Below are 21,913 nucleotides of genomic sequence, written 5' to 3'. Positions count from 1 at the left end.
CACCTTATCATTAAGATCACTATCAGGTTACCCATTAGAGAAAACAGCTCATTATGAAGACATTGTTGAAAAAAAAAAGCATTAGTAAACAGTTAAAATCATAGTTACATTCATAGAATAGGACAATACAGAAGGAGGTCATTCAGCCCATCGAGTCTCTTTTGAAGTGCAATCCCATTAGTCCCACTCCCTCATTGTTTCCCCATAGGCCTGCAATTTTTTTCTCCTTCAAGCATTTATCCAGTTTTGAAAGCTACTATTGAATCTGTTTCCACCATCCATTCATCAACAGTGCATTCCAAATCCTAAACATTTGTTGCATAAATAGTTTTTCCTCATGTCGCCTCTGGTTCTTTTGCCAATCACCTTAATTCTGCTCCCTCTGTTTATTGACCCTTCAGCCATTGCAAACAGTTTCTCTTTATTTACTCTATCTAAACCCTTCATGATTTTCAACAGCACTATCAAATCTCCTCTTAGTCTTCTCTGCTCAAAGGAGAACAATCCCAGTTTCTCCAGTCTATCCATATAACTAATTCCGCATTCCTGGAACCATTCTAGTATGTTGGTTCTGTGCCCTTTCTAAAATCTTCACTTTCTTCCTAAAGTGTGCTGTCTAAAATTGGACACAATACTCCAGCTGAGGCTGAACTGGTGTTTAATATAGATTGAATATAATTTCCTGTCTTTTGTACTGTATGCCTCTATTTATAAAGCCCAAGATCCCATATACTTTATTAACTGCTTTGTTAACCTGTCCTGCCAGTTTAGAGAACACAGTATAAATTGTTCACAATTATAAGAATTCTTTATGGTAACTACATTGTTATTTATTATGGAAACCATACAGAAGTTGGTATCTCAATTAATAATACCACCCATTCAGTTTTGAATCAGACAATCCAATGTTTAAGCAAGTTGTCCTGAATTCAGTCAAAGCTTCAATTCAAAGTTGTTGTATTCAAATTATCTGAATTCCACATTTTATGCAAATTCCCACATTGCTGCGACACTTCCAATGGATAATTCAAGTTATTACATAACTAAAGTTATTTCAGTGCAATAAACAACTTTTAATTATCAAGATTGGATATGTACTAAACTAGAAGCTACAACTCCTATTTTAAGATAGAATTCCATTTATTTTCACTTATTTCTGTAGCATTGTAACGTCTGGCGACCTGGCACCATGTCGTCATGCAAGAGACGTTATCATGACATCGCTCATGATTGGTTGCAGCAGGGTTTAAACTCGGTATTTGCAACATGAAAGTCTCCCAGCAGCTCTCCCTGCAGAAGGGAATTAAAAGGGAGAAGCTGCAGCCAGGGATTGTGTCAAAGTCCATAACTGGGCCTGGCAAAGGATAACAATTGTATCAGCAGATCAATCACTATTGAAACCACTGGGTTTCAGTATCTGGTGCGCTGCAAATACTTCCTCTATTAAATCAAGCTGACTATTGTGAGGAAGCGACTGCCTGCCTGAAGCATAAACAGGTGACTGGTTATGGAATGCACTGCGTCACAAAGGTGGAACAGGTGGAGCAGGTGGATTTCTGCAGCCAAGAGACACTCAGAAACCAAAAGGGAGCAGCAATGGAAGCACACCCTAAATGTCCACACAGCAGTTTGACCACATTCAGTTTTAAACATGGAAAGTTACATAAAATGGTCAAGTAACTCTTTAAAAATCATTCGCATTACAACATTGCTCTTGGCACAATTGCTGCTTCAATGAATACAAGCATAAAGATTTCACTGTTACACTGCCATCTCTCTTAATCCACTATGTGCAGCAGATATATTGTTATGACATATAACAGTTTACTCAAAAAAGAGTCAAGTAGTATCAAGCACATACTCAGGGGCTGACTGTCCAATTCATCCATCCAGGTGATTTATTTCTGTAAAACCAGTTGCATTGCACATTTTGCATATACCACAGGTTACATGCTTTTGAGATAAGCGCATGACATTTTTCTTGAATTTTACTGCCTTTTTTTAAAACTGAGTAATTTATGTGGAAACTGGCAAGTAAGTGGAGTGATACTCTCTGGCAATTAGTGCAGCATCACGTAGTCTTCTGTCCTGTATAAAGGTTTATTTGCATACAGGCTTTTGGTTTGTGAGAGCAAAGGTCCTGTCATTTGATTCATGCATTTCTCTAACTCTCTGAATCAGAAATGTAACAGGCTGACAGACAGGACAATGAAAGATCAAGACTAATAAGAGAGAATGGCAGACACACTGGCACTCTCTTGAGGGGGGCGGTGAAGGGAGATGAGTTTGGGTGGGAGGGGTTGGGGGGGAGAAATCCTGTGAACATTTTCAAAATACAGAAATGTTTTATGAGAGTGAATTATGAAAGATTATTTTTGTTGATTGAAAAATTGGTAACGGGGCAGAGGGGCACAGGCTCACAATCATCACTAGAAGAATGAAAAGAGAAATCAGAAGATAATTTTCACAAAAAAATTACATGGAATTGCATTGAAATGGCATCTTAGAAACAGGGCACTCGGCCCCATAAATCCACGTTGGTGTTTATCTTCCACAGTGAGATATACTCTGTAATCCACCGTGCCCACTCTGTTCCCACATCCCTTTATTCACCTTTTCTTCAGCCGCCTATGCAATCTATTCTTAAATGTTGATATGGTCTCTGGTTCAATTACTAAACCTGGTATTGTATTCCATAGCCTCACAATCCTCTGTGCAAGAGGGTTTATCCTGTTCTCTGTCCTAAATCTTATATCCATGTTCGCTCGTTTGAGACCCCCCTCAACCATTGGAACCATTATTACGATTAGAATGTGGAACATTTTATCACAAGTGTCGATTGAGACAGAGACCATAACGTCATTGAAAAGAAATATACAATACAGGGAAGGAGCACAGATATAAATCAGGAGCTCCAAATGAAGTTTTAGGACCAGCACAGACTTAAGGGGCAAATCATAGAATCACAGAATGAATACAGCACAGGAGAAGGCTATTCAGTCCATTGTGGCTGCCAGCTCTCTGCAAGAGCAACTCAACTAGTCCCACTCCCCTGCCTTTTCCCTGTAGCCCTGCAAAGCTTTTCCCTTCAGCTAATTATCCAATTCCCTTTAGAAAGCCACAATCGAATCTGCCTGTACCACACTCTCAGGCAGTGTATTCCAGATCCTAACCACTAGCTGCATAAAAAGGTTTTCCTCATGCTGCCTTTGTTTTTTTTGCCAATCACTTTAAATCAGTGCCTCTGGTTCTCGGCCCTTCTGCCAATGGGAACAGTTCCTCCCGATCTACTCTGTCCAGACCCGTCATAATTTTGAACAAATCCCCTCTCAACCATCTCTTCTCTAGGGAGAACAGCCCCAGCTTCTCCAATCTATCCTTGTAACTGAAGTCCCTTATCCCCGGAACCATTCATATAAATCTTTTCTGCACCCTCTCCAATGTCTTCACATCCTTCCTAAAGCTTTCTCAACCTGCCCTGCCACATTCAACAATTTACACACATAAACCCCCAGGTCCTTCTGTTCCTGCACCCCCTTTAGAATTGTATCCCTTTATTTTATATTGCCTCTCCTCGTTCTTCCTACCAAAATGTATTATTTCACACTTCTCTGCATGAAATTTCATCTGCCATTTGTCTGCCCATTCCATCAACCTATGTACTTTCGAAGTCCATCACTATCCTCCTTGTAGTTCACAATACTTCAAGAAAATGAAGGCTCATCCGGGTTTCCTTCACTGCTGTAATTTCTACCATTCTAAAATGATGTTAAGCATCATTAAAAAAAAATCAGTAAAAACACCACTTCTGCATTACTGCAACAAGACAAGAAATAAAGTTCCTGGGTTGGCAGATTGGGCATTACAACCAATCCTCGATTTGTGAGGAGGAAATGAAACCTAACTAGAATTGTAATTCCTTCTACCGAGTGACCTCAGTGCGCATGTGTGAATGGTGAATTGGTTTTAACAGGCTGTGGTGCCTCTCATAACTAAACAGCCTGCTATGGCTGACTATCTAAACTCAAACACAAAGAATTGCAGAGTAACAGAATGCTGGCTGCACGAGGTAACACTTTCAGAAGACGGATGGAGAAAATTGGGGAAGGAATAAGAAAACACGTGACAGTGATAAACACTACAGTCCCCAGAAACTTGTTTTATTTACTTACTTTAGCAGAATTCAGTTTCGTGCAGATTTTATTTTACTACATCATAAGAAGCAGAACCGTGCTAAAAAAACAAAACTCACAAGCACTCAGAGTTCTGAAGCCAGTAGAAATGTTGTGGCACCAAAACACATATATACTGCTTTTAAATGTTTTACTACTCTAGCCCCACCCTTAAATCCTTAATTAAGTTACTGCAGAGGTTACAGGAGCAAAATTGCACCCTTCAGTACAAAGGAAACACTGTTATCTGGTACAACTGCATTCCATGCTACTGAATTCTTCATCTGACAAACGCACAAGTATTTGTTCAAAGTCCTCCAAGGCAATATTTGAAAATCTTTCCTCGTACTCTATTATGGAATACTCCATCTTGGAACTAAAGTGATTTCATCTGTTTTTTCTAGGCCTTGGCAGTTTTGTTAACTATGACTATGGTTTAGAATTCTCAATGAAAAGCTTGACAGCAATTGAATAAAATGGTACAGCCACTGCAAGGTCCGGCCCCCTTCTACAACATTCAAACTGAAGCTCTGTAACATTCAGTAGTGGGTTGTGGCTGAAAGGAGAGCCATTACCATCTTCCTCCTTTACTGAAGAAATACAAAATACCTTCACCAGTATAACATGATTGGCCAAGAGAAATGGAAATCATGTACATTTGACAGTTAATTATGATTTTTTTTTCATTTAGATATTCCGCACCCCCCCTAACTTCCTTTTCTGTTTCATGCCAAGCTGAATTCTCACGTTACCAGTTGCCATTTGTTACTTAGTGGGGAGAGCCACTGCTCGTATGTGAACCTGGAGTGAATCACAGACTATACAGCCCATCTAGTCAGGCCCAGTTTTCCCCTCACGCGATGTGCACATTTTCCAGCAGGGTTCACTGAGTAACTGTCATGAGTTGAATAAAAGCAAAATACTGCGGATGCTGGAAATCTGAAATAAAAACAAGAAATGCTGGAACCACTCAGCAGGTCTGGCAGCATCTGTGGAAAGAGAAGCAGAGTTAACGTTTCGGGTCAGTGACCCGAAACATTAACTCTGCTTCTCTTTCCACAGATGCTGCCAGACCTGCTGAGTGGTTCCAGCATTTCTTGTTTTTATGTCATGAGTTGAACCCTGCTTGTGTTTTACTAATTCCTCATCAGTGGTGCTGAGGTCAACTCTAGCACCCAGATTCCTAGTGGTTAAAATCAGTTCCATGACCACAGAGTGGGAATCAAACCTGGTATCTTTCTACTTTCCAAACTGTTCAGAGCAGTTCATTTGTTCACTAAGCCCGGTACGCGAGTTCGAAACATGTACATTTTGCAGTAACTACTGATCAAGGTGCAGTTTTTCTGGTGCAAACACAACCACTTGATTTTGTTAATTTAACACACAAAAGATGGCAAAATAAATCCACATTAAAAAAAGATGGATGTTTTGTATTCCCAGGCATTACTCTCAGAAAATGCACTTTAAAGGCCCAAACAAAATTCCTACAGTGACACCATATTCAGTCCTTACTCACCACAATCACTATTAATTTCACTGGTTGCTGGAGGTCCTTTGATTTCCAGTTCAAGGTTAGTTGAACTCTCTCTCTCCTGATAGGTCACTTGGTAAAGCCACCTTTTAGTGTGGAACAGTGGCATACGCGCTAGACCCATTCCCAGGATTGATTTCCTGTCTGTAATAAGTCAGCTGCTCGTAGCCAAAACATCTGTAACAAACTATAACTATCTGCAGTGTACCTGTAGCAAAGAACATCAGGTAGGCCATTTGGGAGAGATATCAGAGGCAACAAAAAAAATTGAATTCTACTGAAGAAGCACAAGGAAGTCTTAATGGAAATCATACTGGAATAAATAACAGGCTATGAGAGCTGCCAAAATGCTCTGTTAACAATTAGTCTACACATATCTGCTGAACACACTTGCATTAGCTAGTAAATGATGCTACTGTTATGACAGTCTCTGTATGAGATCACTCATTCAATTATATGTAGCAGGGAAGTGTTTGTAGTCAACAGTCCTCCCTCAACCAATACCTAAACCAGATGATCTGGCCATTTATTTAACTGGTTCGGATTTTGCAGTCAGCACTTGCCTCTGACCTTGAAGAAAGATGCCCACAAAGATCTAGCAACCTCTGTGCCATGGTTTTCCCCTTTCCTGATGACAGTTTAAATCTGATGCCAAGTCCAGGGGATCTCTTGGCATGCAGTAGTAGTGATGTCAATAAGCAGGTAAGCAGCCAATCACATTGAAATATTTTCACACACAGCAAACTTGGAAGTTAAAAGCACTTTATTCTTCACTTTTAATTTAAATTTTCAGATAGCAAAATAAATGATTATGGTTGGACTTGGATGTGCAGGACACAATTTCAAAACTTGCAGATGACACAAAACTTGGAAGCAGAGTGAACTATGAGGAGGATAGTGATAAACTTCAAGAGGACTTGGACAGACTGGCGGAATGGGCTGACACATGCCAGATGAAATTTAATGCAGAGAATTTTTTTTTTAATTTGTCCTTGGGATGTGAGCATCACTGGCAAGGTCAGCATATATTACCCATCCATAATTGCCCTTGAGCAGGTGGTGGTTAGCTGCCTGAAATGTGATACATATGGGAGCCCAGCATGGACTTGATGGGCCAAATGGCCTCCTTTTGTGCTGTAAAGGACTCTATGACTCTATTTTGAATGGAAGAATGAGGAGAGGCAATATAAGATAGAGAGCACAATTCTAAAGTGGGTGCAGGAACACAGAGACATGGGGGGTATATGTTCACAAGTCGTTGAAGGTGGTAGAGCAGGTTGGCAAAGTGGTTAAAATGCATTTGAGATCCTGGGCTTTATAAATAGGAACATAGAATACAAAAGCAGGTAAGTTATAATGAACCTTTATAAAACACTGGTTCGGCCTCAACTGGATGTCCAATTCTGGGTACTGCAGTTCAAGGAGGATGTGAAGGCTTTGGAGAAGGGTGCAGAACAGATTTAGGAGAATGGTTTCAGGGCTGACAGACTTCAGTTACATGGACAGATTGGAGAAGCTGGGTCATTCACCTTAGAGAAGAGAAGGTGAAGAGGAGATTTGATAGAGGTGTTCAAAATCATGAGGGGTCTAGATAGTGTAGAGAGAGAGAGAAACTGTTCCCATTAGCTGAAGGGTCCAGATCCAGAGGACACCAATTTAAGGATATTGACAAAAGAACCGACACATGGAAAACTTTTTTACTGTTAGGATCTGGAATGCACTGCCTGAGAGTGTTGGAGGCAGAAGGAATCGGGGCTTTCAAAAGGGAATTAGATAAGCACCTGGAGACAAAAAATTTGCAGGGCCACGGGGAAAGGGCAGGAGTGTGGGATTATCCGAGATGCTCTTGCAGAGAGCTGGCATGGGCATGATGGGCCCAATGTCCTCCTCCTGTGCTGTAACCATGTAACCATTCGATGATCAGATTTAGATGGAAGCTAAAATGTCAACATAAACAAACCTAAAAATGTTAACAATGTGCACTTACCATAGAGAAATTTGACATTCCACAAATGTAAAATCAGCTTTTTTGGATCAGTCAAGGTATTTAGCAGTAATTATGAAGGTTAGTACACCTTTAAAAACTCAGTTACACCCCATTCAACAACTTTTTCAAGGGTTTTTACAACAAGACTAATAACATAAGCGTGGAAATTCTCATTAATTCATAGATTTCCCATTGACTGCAGTCTGGGGGGGTGCTCTAAGGCGTACCCTCTGAAGAAGATTGGATCAAGGACAGCAACCTACGGGTTTCCCCATTATTCCAAGCATGCGCAGACTCCATAAGCTGCTGTCAGTTCAATTGAGTAATGCTGGCAACAGTTTTGCCATCATTGCACTGCAAAATCTGGGCCAATATTGCTTGTATATGTAAATTGGGTGCTGCATTTCCTTTTGTGAAAGGCACTATATAAATGCAAGTATTTCTTTCATAACAATTGATACTGAATCAGCAGAATATTGCATCAGTTTATGATGTCTGGATTTTTTTTTAACTACATGTACACGGTGAGGGCAATTACTGTTTGAAAGATTTCCAAAGCTTACTGTATTTTGCCTTAAAAGAGCAGGACCTAGCAAAATCCAGCCTGGACATGTTGCTTCAATTGAAAAATATCTACGTTTTTTTCCTTCACAAATTAATTGTGGGATCTTTGGCTTCAGTTTTGCAGCAGATATCTGAATCTTATTTAGGCATTACATCTTGTGAATCATTGTATGGCTTGCTGTATCAGTCTGGAACCTATCCAATGAATTCCACCACTCATTCCTTGTAGGTTACACCTTCTGCTTGTTTCTTGCACAAATCATTTTGTTGCTTACAATGTGAACAGGGAAATGCTTAAATGAAAAATAAACTAATGCAAAATACAATCAAAACAAGTCAATATACTGCAAGTACACAGAATACTGCCCAATAACAAGACCATTCCTTATCAAGCCCTCATAATCCTGTGTCAGGTTTATAGTACAGCTTGAAACAACACCACAACTAATGAAGGGCACAAACCTTATTCATTAACCTTACTCCTGATATTAAAATCAAGATTTCGTTAGAAAGAAGTAAAACAATATTTCTTACATGAATAAAGTTCTACATTGCTTCCAGTAAGACAGTGATAAAGCTAATAAAGTTGTACATTCTGCTAAAACAGAACAACAACAGGAAACACATCTAATAATGTAGGGAAGTACCAGGAACACCATCAAGGACACAGGATCTCTTTGTTAACAATAAAGTTCACTCCCAAGAAGCTTCCTGTAATTCCCCTCTGAATGTCTCTGTACTCTTTCTTTCACTGTTGTTTGTAATATGCAATTTTTGGGGTCTTTTCAAATTAATTTTTCATAACTTTTGAGACCCCCATACCACAAACCATACCCATGACCTGTATGCGGGCAGGTGACTTGTTCCCAGGCTTTTGCCAATGCTGCTTTTGAGTTGGCTTACAGAAGGTGTACAAGAGAGGTATTGGATGACTCACCGGTAGATTCCAATCTCCTTGTTCCCCAACAGGAAAGGGTGGCATCCATTTCATAACAAAAATGAGCCAAGGTTAGGGACTCACCACAAATGAAACTGCAGCCAAAAACCCATGTTTCTTCTTCAACTGTGCAGTATGTTGCAGCACCTTGTGGGTGACACTCCAATGTTAACTGGGATAATCTGGGAAGCTCCAACAATGAGTGAGTCAGAGAGTGTGTGAGGCTTATTTCTTTTAGTGGTCAACACAGCTAACAGAAGCATTTAGGGGTAGCTGTGCGCTCCTTCTCAAGAAAACACGTCTATCCTGTTTTCTAAGTGCACCTCTTTCAGTCTACACACAGACTGCAAAAGACAGCAACTGTACCCAAGCACAAAACTCCCACCACTATAGCTCAAAGAAAAGATTGCAAGAGTAGAATTCTGAGGATACATTTACAGAAATATTGATAGGACATTTAAAAAGAAAATCTATATTAAGAATGGTATGTATGTTGTTCAAAACATTTTTCCTGATTATTCTTAAAACCATTTTACAGTCTCCAAGCTTTTTTCCTGTGTCTGACTGTTTTTGTTACTGATACATTTCATAAATCATGTATTGATTTGTTTAAAAAACATTTATAATGCATTACATTTTTCACGAGTCTTTCAAAAATAAAAAATCTCTCCATTACATACAAAATATCTGTCTAACTTAGTTCATTCTCCAGGGAAAACAGATGCAGTCATCCAGGTTTGGCCTTATTTCCTGGGTTATTTATTTTAAATAATTCTAAATTACCATCCTTCTTTATTACTATGATGTTTTTCTTGTGTGTGAATCATAGTTAGCATTTTCAATCCATCTGTCTGCATCAGGCTATTTTTTTTCATTAAGCTTAAGTTTTCCTTTTAATTCTGTTCAAAAGCTCTGCCAATTGGAGAAACTAGGTTATGTGATGAAGGCAGGCACAGTGTCGCGCTGCTGCTGTCATGTGGCATGAACTGCCCCTGATGCTAAGCTTTGTATTCTATTATTCAATTAGGTTGTGGTAATATTATTTTAAGGTTTTCTTCCAAGTGATATTCCTGACATGACCATGTCGGACAACATAGTGTCACCTCAATCTCTTACAGAAGGAGTCAGTGTCATCTGCCCCTGGCTTTTACAGGGTCGCATATGTTATGCACTTTGTTAGGTAAGTGATAATGATGGCACATTGATAAAGCTCAATGCTTTGACCCCTCAGGTTGGCTGAACCTGCAATCTTTCAGCCTTGATAATAAACAGGGAACTCATGTTGTTTATTTTAACCCCAGTACATATAGCAGGGTGATGGTCACTGATGGAACGCTGTTGCCAGGCCCATTCCAACATCCTAGAGTGGAGTAAGGACCGCCCAAATCAGAGTTGTGATTCAAGGGCAGGCCGAGTGACTGCTCAGAATGGATGAATAGATTTGAATCGCCAAGATACAAAAGAAAGAAAAGGATAGAGAGAAAATCAGTGACATACACTCGAGATTTTAGAATGCTGACAATCAACAGAACTAAGAACCAGCTGTATGTCTCTTAATATGTTTTGAAGCAGTCAGGAAAATAAACAAACAGCAAAAAATAAAGAAAATGTTTTTATCTTTTGCCATGTATCATCTCTCAAGGGAAAGATAAAGCAGCAAATGGTGATGTACATGCCAATTCACATTTTTCTATTTGCATTCAAGGAACTAGTATGTTCAAGTAATAATGTTAAAATTTGTCCCCTTTCCCTTGAAACTATCAAACCTGTTCTTTGAAAAGCTTGATATGATTGGTGTACTACCTTCTTGATGCTTCCTCAGGATCAGGTACAAACTGGTCCTGAATTGCAATGCTGTCGACACGTATCAAAGGGATGTGGTTGAACTGATTGCCACCACAGAGAAGAGAGAGACAGCTTCAACTTCTGACTGTGAGCTCTACCTCATCATGCTGCTCGAGAAGTACCAAGTGGAGCCAGCTAGGCAGTTTGTCATAGAAAGAAGGGACAACTGTACAAAGAGGGGTGCCAGGCTACTTCTTGATCGCCTGCCAGAATGGTTTCCCACTTGCCCTCACAGCTGCAGTTTGTGAATAGGTCAGCAAAACTTGAGGGGAGAGAAAGCACACATTAGCACATTAGCAAAAAAAAAATAAGAGGAATGCAAATTATCACAGAATAAAAGGAGTGCTCAAGCTGCACAGGATAAAAAAAAATTCCCTAAGCTACAAGTCGTCCATGATAACAACATGAGATGACAGCAGAGTGGCTCCAAATTACTCTTTTAAATTTAAAAATTAACTTTAAAAAACATGATAAGCATTCTGTTGGAGTTTTCATGCTTTGTGTCATTAGTGGAAATATTACTGCATTACTGTTATGACCTCCAATACAACCAGACTATGGGATGGAATTCAACACCAAACAGTAACAACTAATGGTTGTCAATCAGAAACATACACACATGCGCGATCATCTAACTTAACAGGCAGCAGCAGGTACCAACAGGAAAAACAGCAGATAGAATAAAATTATTCTCTCAGCAGCTTGATTATACATGTTAAAACTAATGTAATAAGACATAAATTCCCAGTTCAATATTTTACCCATCTTACACCAGTTCTGCTGCAGGTAGTATTTTTAAAAATACCAAAGCTTTTCACCCCAAGTTTCTCTCATATAATTCCATTGCAAGAAAAAAAACTGGCACAACTGTAAAAACTTGGAAGGTCATAATGGGTACAAATTAAATATTTGAAACATTGCCAAAGAGAAGTGCACCCCAAGAATTTTAAGCAATAAAATCAGGAACAAAACCCCTTAGAGGCCTGGAACAGAACTGCTCAACTTCAGTTTTGAGATCAGACACAACCATTGAATAGTAAACAGTCCTACTCAGCCAGTCTACTAATCCCAGATGAGATAAGTGAACATGATTATGTCACGATTTCAAGTGACCTCTGGATAACCTTGTAGCTGCAGCTACATTAGTGGAAATGACAGAAAGTTAAACATTCCAATCTCCAGCACATTGAGCATTCCATATATTTCCAACAAGCCACAAAAAAACACATCTAAAAAATTAATTTAAACTTCACATCCTCATATTTAAATCCATTCATGGCTTCTTTCACCTTTCCCCGTGTTTGTAACCTTCTCCAGGACTACAACTCTCCAGAGACTCCAAATCTGGTCTTGTATGCAACCTACCCGGCTCCTATTCAAGTGAAGCCATCGAAGCCCGATGCTCCAGAATTCGAACTCTAAACCTCTCCACCTTTGCTACTCCTCCTTTTCCTTTAAGATCTTCCTTCAAACCTGCCCATCACTCCTCCTATTATCGCCTCCTTTGGTTCACCATCAATTTTTGTTTGATTACACCTCAAGAAAAGCATTGGGAGATTTTTCTTTGTTAAAGGCGCTATTTAAATATAAGTTGCTGTTAAATGCTTTTTGCTTACTTATATAATAACCTACCTAAAATTCTCAGTGAGAGACATGCATTTAGCAGAAAAGGTAGGGTTTTTCTTTTCCAGGTTTCTCTCCTCACCTTCCAGGTTTCTCTCTTCCTCTCCTGCACTTATTGGCATCAGGGCCCAGTTCCACAAGTACCAACAACTGCCCCTTGGTATTTAATCAAGTGGTCTTTTTTGATGGATGAACCTTGATAGTGACTATTTGCAGACCACCCGAACAGATGAGCTGGACATCAGTTCTTTAAGTCCACATATATGCAGTCTGAAAAAGGGGTCACTGGATAGCAATAAGGAGTAGGAATCCTGGAGCACTTTAGTCAGTTAGAATGCACTCACCACTGACCCAAATCAGATCAGCTAACTTAGGCCAGATGTTGAATTTGTAGCTTTCTTCACCAAAATGATGCTGGCGCTTAAAGGGTTATATTATGATTAAGGCACATTGCAGAAACTTGTCTTGTATTCCCTTGTGTTAAATAGGGGGTGATCAAATTGAAGTATTTAAAATCATTGAAGGGATTCAATAGGATAGATACAGAGAGTTCTGGATTTCCCCATAAGAACAAGAAGGCATAATCTTAAAATTTGGGTTCAGCATTTATTAATGAAATTAGGAAGCACGGTTTTTTAAACACAAAGGATAGTAGGAATCTGATACTCAGTCCCCCAAAAGGTTGTGAATGCTGGAACTGAGCATTGGCAGAATTGTTAAGTGAATGTATAAAAGGATATGAAGCAAAGGTGGGTAAATGTAGTTGAGGTACCGATCAGGCATGATCTAACTGAATGGCAGAATGGGGGCTAAATGGCCTACTCGTTTTTCCATGTTCCTTTACCTGAATGACTCAATAACACAATATACACTAAATGTGCTCACTGATACAACAAAGGAGCAGAAAAAGAGCTAAGATTTATTTTCCTATTTGGAAAACTATCCTTGAATCATGACACAGGTACAATCGATCGTAACCCAGGAAATCCCCAGACTCAGGAAAAGGAGCAGGCTTTTCACATGTGAATAAGGTAGCAGCCTAGTGATCACAAACTAATCACAAGAGATAGTAAAAGGATTTTGTCTATACGGATTACCGTCGACAGCTGATGGTGTACTGGCTCCATTGTCAATATTGGGTATTACACCATCTTGGCATAATTTCAGTGTAACAGGCAGTCACTTGTGTCCAAGCTTCTGCAAACGCATGAAGCCATGTTGAATTCAGCAGACATTACCACAAAAACAGTGGCATGAAACGCACATGGCCAAATTGGACTTTGCCCTTTAACTGTGACAGGATGAATGCACAGATGCTTTCCCTTTGAAGGTGATGTAATGTCCTGCAATCTGAAAGCCATCCTTAAAGACAAAGAAAAAAGCTGCTGCACAGCCAGAATGAGACTTCACAGTATATATTTAAATTATTTAATTGTTCACTACCAGCACAGTTACAGACTGGCCCTGTTTAACTTAAAAGGGTGTTCTCTAAACTCTTGACATGGAGAATTCCAAGTGTTTATATAAAATCTCCTTCGTGGAATGTCCTTTGAAAACTGAGCCATGTTTATTCAGATGACATAATCTGGGAATATTCCACAATGGTAACAGTACCCCGACTTAAACTCCAAATATGCCCAATGTAACCTATAATTCAAACAGTCCTAAACAACATGCTTCGTTACACTTCCACTTATCTATGCCAATATGATAAACCAAATTCACCATGCCTGTAAATGTAAACATAATCATGCTGGTTTTATCATAAGGAGAGGTGATACACTTAAAAAACAGAAAATGATACAGAAGTAAGATTTTATTGGACAACAGCAATAGGCTGAGTAACCAACTCTGAGCTTAGTAATTACAACACTATTGGAAACAAAAATGTCACCCAAAAAAAGAGGGTAGAGTGAAAGGACAACCACAAGAGAAATTACTTCATCTACACACATTATAAAGAACACATTTAAAGTGCTGAGGCACATTTGAACAATGCACAGTCGGGACCACAAAGCACAAGAGTTTTGATTTTACAGTTTGCCATCATCAGAACCTCATCAATGTATTATAACCTTGAAACACAACTCTGCTCATGCTTTAATATAAAATGTGCGAAATCTTCCTTTTTCCCCACCCACTCCCTTGTCCCTTCAACTCATCAGGCCACATTATTCCTGTAGCCAAAAGCGTAGTTAGGGACTGACTTGCAAACCTAAACCATTGCCAAGCTTGTGTGCTTTCATTCCTTACACTAAATGCAGAAGGCATTTATTTTACATTTACGAAAAGGGGGACATTCCGATTCAGGCTGCTGAACATATTCCATTCTAAGCGTTGTGTGATACACAACACTGAATTTGTAGACTTTGGTTTATAATATATTTCTACAGCGACCCTGCAGTCAGAATGAATTGCAATATCAATTGCAACAAATTAAAGGTAGGACATTAACCTCTTCCAGTTTTTCCTTCTCCTGCAGGACACAGTACATTTCAACACCAATACAACTGAACCACCAACACTTGCAAAAAGGGATTTATTTTCTTAGAGTCCATTTTCTTCGCAGAAAGTAATTCCATAAACAAAAATTAATGTTTTAAAACCTTGTCAAATAAGGGCAATGGAAAAAAATATTCATCTTGGTGGGAGACATGGGTTCAAGACTTGCTTGAGGGTACCATGGCATAAAGTGGTCAGCCATGGCTCATCGGTAGCATTCTTGCCTCTGTGTCAGAAGATTTGTGGGTTCAAATCCCACTCCAGACACTTAGGTCCAACAATCAAGGCTAACACTCCAGTGCAGGAGTGAGGGAGTGCTGCACTGCCAGAGCTGCCAGCCTTCAGGTGAGACATTAAACCCATCTGCTCTGAGGTGGACAAAGATGTTTCCTTGGCACTATTTCAAAGAAGAGCAGGGAAGCTAGCCCTGGTGTCCTGGCCAATATTAATCCCTCAATCAACATCACAAAAACAGATTATCTGATCATTACCACATTGTTGTTTGTGGGAGTTGCTGCATTTCCTACATTACAACAGTGACTACATTTCAAAAACTTGGCTATATAGTGCTTTGCAAGTCCCAAGGTCATGAAAGGTGCTGTACATATATGACAGTCTCTCTTTCAAACAGAAAAATTTCTCAGGTTGCTGAAATTATTCTGGACCACCCTGGTTATTAAAGGGATATGAAGAGGGTTGCAATCAGTGTTACAATCTTTGGAGTAAATACAGAGAAAAGGACTCTGTTATAAAGCCAGTAGGTAATTTCAGGAAGTTCGTGCCAACTTTTAATTCAAGCTAGTGTTTATAAGCAGGTGCGAGGGTTGCTACTCTCCTACCTTACAGCAGTGTCAGGAAGATAACAGTTGGGAATAGCCAAGAGTACTTCTTCACTATTTACCAATGTCAGTCCACTTGAACGAACCTGGACAGCTTCCAAGTCCTGTATAAACTTGTAACTCTACATATATTCCCAGCAGGCCAATGAATTCTACCTCTCTACACAAACACCATTAACACTGTGTTGCTATTTCTCTAAAAATAGGAACTCAGTCGATCATCTCACATCGTCAACCAAGCGTCCAGGCTGATGGAATCTTTCTGTACCTTGGATAATTTCTTGGGGTAGGATTTGCAACTATGGTTTGTACACTGACCAGGTGAACAATAATAAAACGAATCAAATATCTACCATATGATTTAAGCGTTTAAATGATATTGAGTCAAGTCTGTGTTAAAGCTAATAATAACCTCCAGAGAACGGGTACGGTATCTCCAATATCGTGTAAGTTTCAAGCGAGCCCGAGAGTGCAAGTGCTGGGGTCAGTTTCATACCTTGTTTGACAGTTTTCAGGCGGATCGGACCCTTGCAGCTTTTCACCACACCGCGTACATCATAGAGGGGGAGCCCGGACACATGGACTCCGTCAACTTCTAACAGCAATTCGCCTTCTCTTAATTCCCCGGTGCTGTAAACGATCTGATCCTGGTTCGCTTCCCTCAAATAGGAGAACTCTCCATTCTCTGCTCCACCTGAGATCACAAAATTCAACTCCCCCTGCCTGTTCTTGGAGACCACACTTTCGCGCACTTTAGTTGTCCAGTGATTTTTCTTCTGAATCACTTTAGACATGGTGCTTAGGGCCAGCAGCCAGCCTCAGCAAAGTGAACACAAACAGGTGATAAACGGTTCATAGGCTCTCTCCCCTCCTCAGTAACTTGGATTTGTTCCTTCTTTCTCCGCCAGCTCGGCAATCAGTCCCTGAACATCCTCTGTCGCAGCTTCTGTAAGGCACGATCCCAAGTTCTTGCTGGAGAAACCATAGCTTCACATTTTCAAAGGCACTGTAAACATTTGCTCCTGGCTCCGATTGGAACGTCCACGATCCAGGATTTCCCAACAAAAGGCAAACAATAAAAGGTTCAGAAAACAAAACACTTGCAAGTGTTTCAGGCTTAAGTATACCAACTTTAGGACACTTTGGACTTTCTCCCAGTCCTACGTGTGGGTGCAGGGGACGAGCGCAGTTGTTTTAAACCCACACACACTCTCTCTGGTTCTGACTTTCTTTCCAAGGTCCTGCTGAATTCCTACAACTCTATTTCTTCCAGCTCCCACTCTACACGGTTCACACCAGCGGCCACAGGCGCATGCGCCAGCCAACCCTCAGACCACAGACGGCGAGAAGCACCGCCCTCAGCCGGGTCCTAAAGCCCGCTGATTCCGAACTGGAAGATTGCGGAGTGGCAATTGACACCCGCTATGTCAGAATCGGGCGAAAGTGCGACAAAATCGCTGGAGGCGGGAGGAACTTAGTCCAAGTCACAGAATGTTTTTTTTTAAAGACTTGCATTCAATACTTTCCATAACCAGCTGACATCTCAAATCACATTACCGCCAATAAAGTATTTTTTGAAGGGTTGTAATGCAGGAAACAAAGCAGCCAAGTTGCACACTGCAAGCTCCCACAAACAGGCAATGTGATAATGACCAGATAATCTACTTTTGTGCTGTTGACTGAGGGTTAAACATTGGCCAGGACACCCGGAATAACCCCCCTGCTCTTCTTAGAAATAGTGCCATTGGATCTTCTACATGTACCTAAGCAGGCAAATGGGGCCTCAGTTTAACATCTCAGTGAAAGGCAGCACACCCTCAGGGCTGCAGTGTCAGTCTTAATTTTTATTTTCAAGCACTGGAATGGAGCTTGAACCCAGAACATTCTGACTCAGGGACAAGAGTGCTACCAAGTGAGCCATGGCCCACACACGATTTAGAATGCAACAAAGGAGGAAGGTCAATTAAGGGCAATTTCAAAAAGGTTTTTACTTGGCGCTATTATTTTGAAACACAATTTATTAATCGTTTCTAAACAAATTTCTTCCACGATACACTGGGTATCTTTAAAAAAAAAAGCTGAGTCCTTCACACAAATGGACAACATGTGGGAGTAGTCTTTTAAAGTACCAGAACAGCTTATCATTTATGAAGAACAGAATCTGACAGTGCCTCCCCCAGCACTCATCTTCATTTAACGAAGAACTGAAAGATGAATTGGGAGATGGTTGATTAGGGTGAGCAGGCATATCTGGGAATTTTTAGGGGAATGCCACATGACCTTTCTTCACTTTTCTCTGCCACTTTTCTCCCCTTCCCTCATTTTCCTCCTCATTTGAAGGTGATGATCTCTTTCTGGGGTGTGGCTATATTGGGGGCACCCTCCTGTGCTTTCTCCAAACACCTATTATTCATGTGTGACTCTTAACAGAGAGTGTTAGCAGGCTATTCCTTCATGGAAGAATTACAGCTGTGCCCAGTCCTTTCTCCATTTCACATCCACACACATGGGGCTGGAACGTGATTAGGAGCAGAGACCCTGGCCAAGTTTACCCTACATAACCTTGGTGTCCAAAAAAACAGTTGTAGAGCCTAACCATGACTCCAGCTGAGATTAGCACACTCAACACAAAGGATCAAAGCCAAGCCTTCTTGGTCTGTATTGCTCACCAACTCGTCACTTAACCTTTGGGAGCAAGATTAATGTTCAACAAGGCAATGTCTATATCAAGAAGTGTCCAGTAAATCCTGCGACATGACAACATGATTCATGGTCAATATATATCTTCGGCCTTGCACAAACATTGAGCCAAATGTTGCTGTAGCAAGACATCTAACACCGCCTGCCATTAGTTAGACTTGCTTTTGCATGTTTAGGTTTTTACATTGTTTGCATGGCAGGTTGTTAAAAATGTGAGCTGATAATGTCCTATTGAGGCAATCAGGGTATCTGGGATCTGAGTGAACAGAGCAAGCAACTGTCTATCTCCTTAAGCAATTAGATTGATGGATTGGAAAATTAATAGCACAAGGACTGAGAAGGAGGTACAAATTAGACTGGGTGAATTCCATGTTAAATCAGATACTGAAAGCAAAATAAAGAGAAGGAAAGAAAGATTGGATTAAAAGGGAGAGAAGAAGAGACAAAAAGAAAAGGTGAGATGCATTTTCCTTAAATGCTACTTGACTTTCTTAACTCCATCGTGTGCTACTCCTGCTCCTCCTCCATGATAATGGAATACTTCGGTATGTCAATAGAGAATACCATACCTGCCCCTGAGAAGACCTTACTGTAGGTCGAGTTAGAGAATGGGGATGAAAATCTATCAGTCGTCTGACCTTTCCAGAAGCAGGCCCAGGTGTTACAGCAGAATGTCAGGGGAAGAAATCACTGCAAAAAGTGTTTCTCAGCTGCAGAAATCATTGATCAAACTGTTCAGACTGTTCTGTGTCAGAAACACCTCACTTCCACTGATTGTTCAGCTGATCTGGGAAATAGCTGCACTTTATGGTCTAAGTTACCCTGAGTGTTTTGTGAGTGTAAAGCAGGAAATTCAGAGCTGCAAAACTATATATAATTACCATATATTTAAAACTCAGTAATCAGTGGTTGTATAATGGGAAGCGACAAAAAGCATGAGGTAACTTGGGGAAATGCTTCAACTGTGGAAAACAGCTTCAACCCCAGTCGCTTTATAAGCTCAGTTGGTAAATAGCTCTGTGGAACTGAATCATGGTGCTCAGAAAAGACTCAGGTTCAATCTTCATCTTGTGCCAGTTTAGTTTGACTTAGCTGCAGCGTGCAACAGGCCTATGGAAGGGAAGAATCGCACACCAAACTATAAAAGGACAGTAAACACAAACTAGATCCAAAGACTGAAATACAAACCTATGAAAATTGCAAGGGAAGAAACAGGGTTGTACGAATTCTTTCTGTTCTTCAGAAAGGAAGAGAATGACATATGTATAGGAGACATAGCATTTCAACTGGCAAAGTTTGGACAGGAAGAGTAAAATGTGAGCTCAAGCTCTCCCAAACCCTTGAGTTAGCAATGGCACAGTCTAGCATAACACTAATCCATACACTGCAGAAGTTTCTGAGCTCAATTCTGTATTGAGTTAGCTGACCTGAGCTGGGGAAGCAGTTGGGATCCTGCAGTTGGCCTCAGTTCTCCTAAGTAGAGAGTGGAAAACATCCACCAGAGTTTGCCTTCTGAGGCTTATCCAGTGGCCCATTTACAAGTAGTTATGAATGATGTAAGGACAGGATTGGGCTTGGCTATGATACTCTCCTGAGATAAACAATCGGCCTGAGGTCGAAGGTCAGTACAACAAAATGTCTTATTTCTTGTTCATATCCCAATCAAAAGCAGCATATATGGAAGTATCACCCTTCAGGACATTACATGGACAAAAGAGTTGAATTCCAGAGGTGTGGTGAGAGTGATTGCCCTTCGCATCAAGGCAGCATTTGACTGAGTGTGCACCAAGGTGCCCTAGCAAAAGTCAATGGGAATCAGGGGGGAAAATCTCCACTGGTTGGAGACATACCTGGCAGAAAGGAAGATGGTTGTGGCTTTCAGAGGGCAATCATCCCAGCCCTAGGACTTTGCTACAGGAGTTCCTCAGGGTACTGTCCTCGGCCCAACCATCTTCGGCTGCTTCATCAATGGCATTCCCTCCATCATAAGGTGGGGATGTTGATGGCAATTGCACAGTGTTCAGTATTTGCAAATATTTGCAACTTCTCAAGACACTGCAGCAATCCGTGCCTGTATGTCACAAGACCTGGACCACATTCAGGCTTGGGCTGATAAGTGGCAAGTAACATTCACGTCACACAAGTGCCAGGTAATGACTATCTCCAACAGGAGAGAATATAACCATCTTCCTTTGACATTCAATGGGATTGCCATCACTGAAACCTCCACTATCAACATCCTGGGGGTCACCATTGACCAGAAACTGAACTGAACCAGCCATATAAATACTGTGATTACAAGAGCAGGTCAGAGGCTGGGAATTCTGCAGCGAGTAACTCACCTCCTGACTCCCCAAAGCCTGTCCATTATCTACCAGGCACAAGTCAGGAATATGATGGAATACTCTCCACTTGCCTGGATGAGTGCAGCTCCAACATCACTTAAGAAGCTCAACACTATCCAAGACAAAGCAGCCTGCTTGATCAGCACCCATCCACTACCTGAAACATTCACTCCCTCCACCACCAGTGCACACTGGCAGCTGTCTATGTCATGTACTTGATGGACTGCAGCAACTCGGCAAGGCTCCTTCGATCTTCCAAACCCACGACCTCTACCACCTAGAAGAACAAGGACAGCAGATGCATGGGAACACCACCACCTGCAAGTTTCCCCTCAAGTCACACACCATCCTGACTTGGAACTATATTGCCATTCCTTCTCTGCCCCATCCACCAGCTTAAACATTCACTTTCTAGCACCAGTGCACCATGGTTGCAGTGTGTACTATCTACAAGATGTACTGAAGCCACTTGCCCAGGATTCTTGCACAGCACATCTCAAACTGGGTCAAAATCCTGGAACTCCCTCCCTAACAGCCCTGTGGCTGTACCTATACTACATAGACTGCAGTGGTTCAAGAAGGCAGCTCATTAGCATCTTCTCAAGGACAGTTAGGGATAGGCAATAAATGGTGGCCTTGTCAGTGACAATCACATCACAAGAACGAACAAAAAAATTACTGCTGAGATTATTATACCTCTGTAGGGTGTAGGGCAAAAATAATGATTGGCAAAATGTGGCGTTATCTGTTAAGTCATTAATCAAAGATCCAATTGATTAAATATAAATAAATCAAAAGGAGCTACCTTCAGTCAACAAGTACTAATGAGGAATGAGCAGAAAACTGACCAATTAAATCTTTCCTTTTT

General features: G+C 40.7%; 1 protein-coding gene across 6 annotated transcripts in view; it reads right to left on the bottom strand.

Annotated features, from left to right (window-relative positions):
- magi1b (membrane associated guanylate kinase, WW and PDZ domain containing 1b) overlaps positions 1-17,289 on the bottom strand; it is a 492,316-nt gene extending 475,027 nt beyond the window's left edge. For all 6 annotated transcript variants that reach the window (XM_068051572.1, XM_068051574.1, XM_068051577.1 and 3 more), the window contains exon 1: positions 16,497-17,289. In XM_068051572.1, the coding sequence (XP_067907673.1) occupies positions 16,497-16,794 (298 nt within the window). In that variant the 5' untranslated portion in view covers positions 16,795-17,289. The remainder of the gene's footprint in view (positions 1-16,496) is intronic.
- Between the last annotated feature and the right edge of the window lie 4,624 nt (positions 17,290-21,913).

This window comes from Heterodontus francisci, chromosome 19 (assembly GCF_036365525.1).
Source record: "Heterodontus francisci isolate sHetFra1 chromosome 19, sHetFra1.hap1, whole genome shotgun sequence".
NCBI lineage: Eukaryota > Metazoa > Chordata > Chondrichthyes > Heterodontiformes > Heterodontidae > Heterodontus > Heterodontus francisci.
This window is presented reverse-complemented; position numbering and strand designations above follow the sequence as displayed.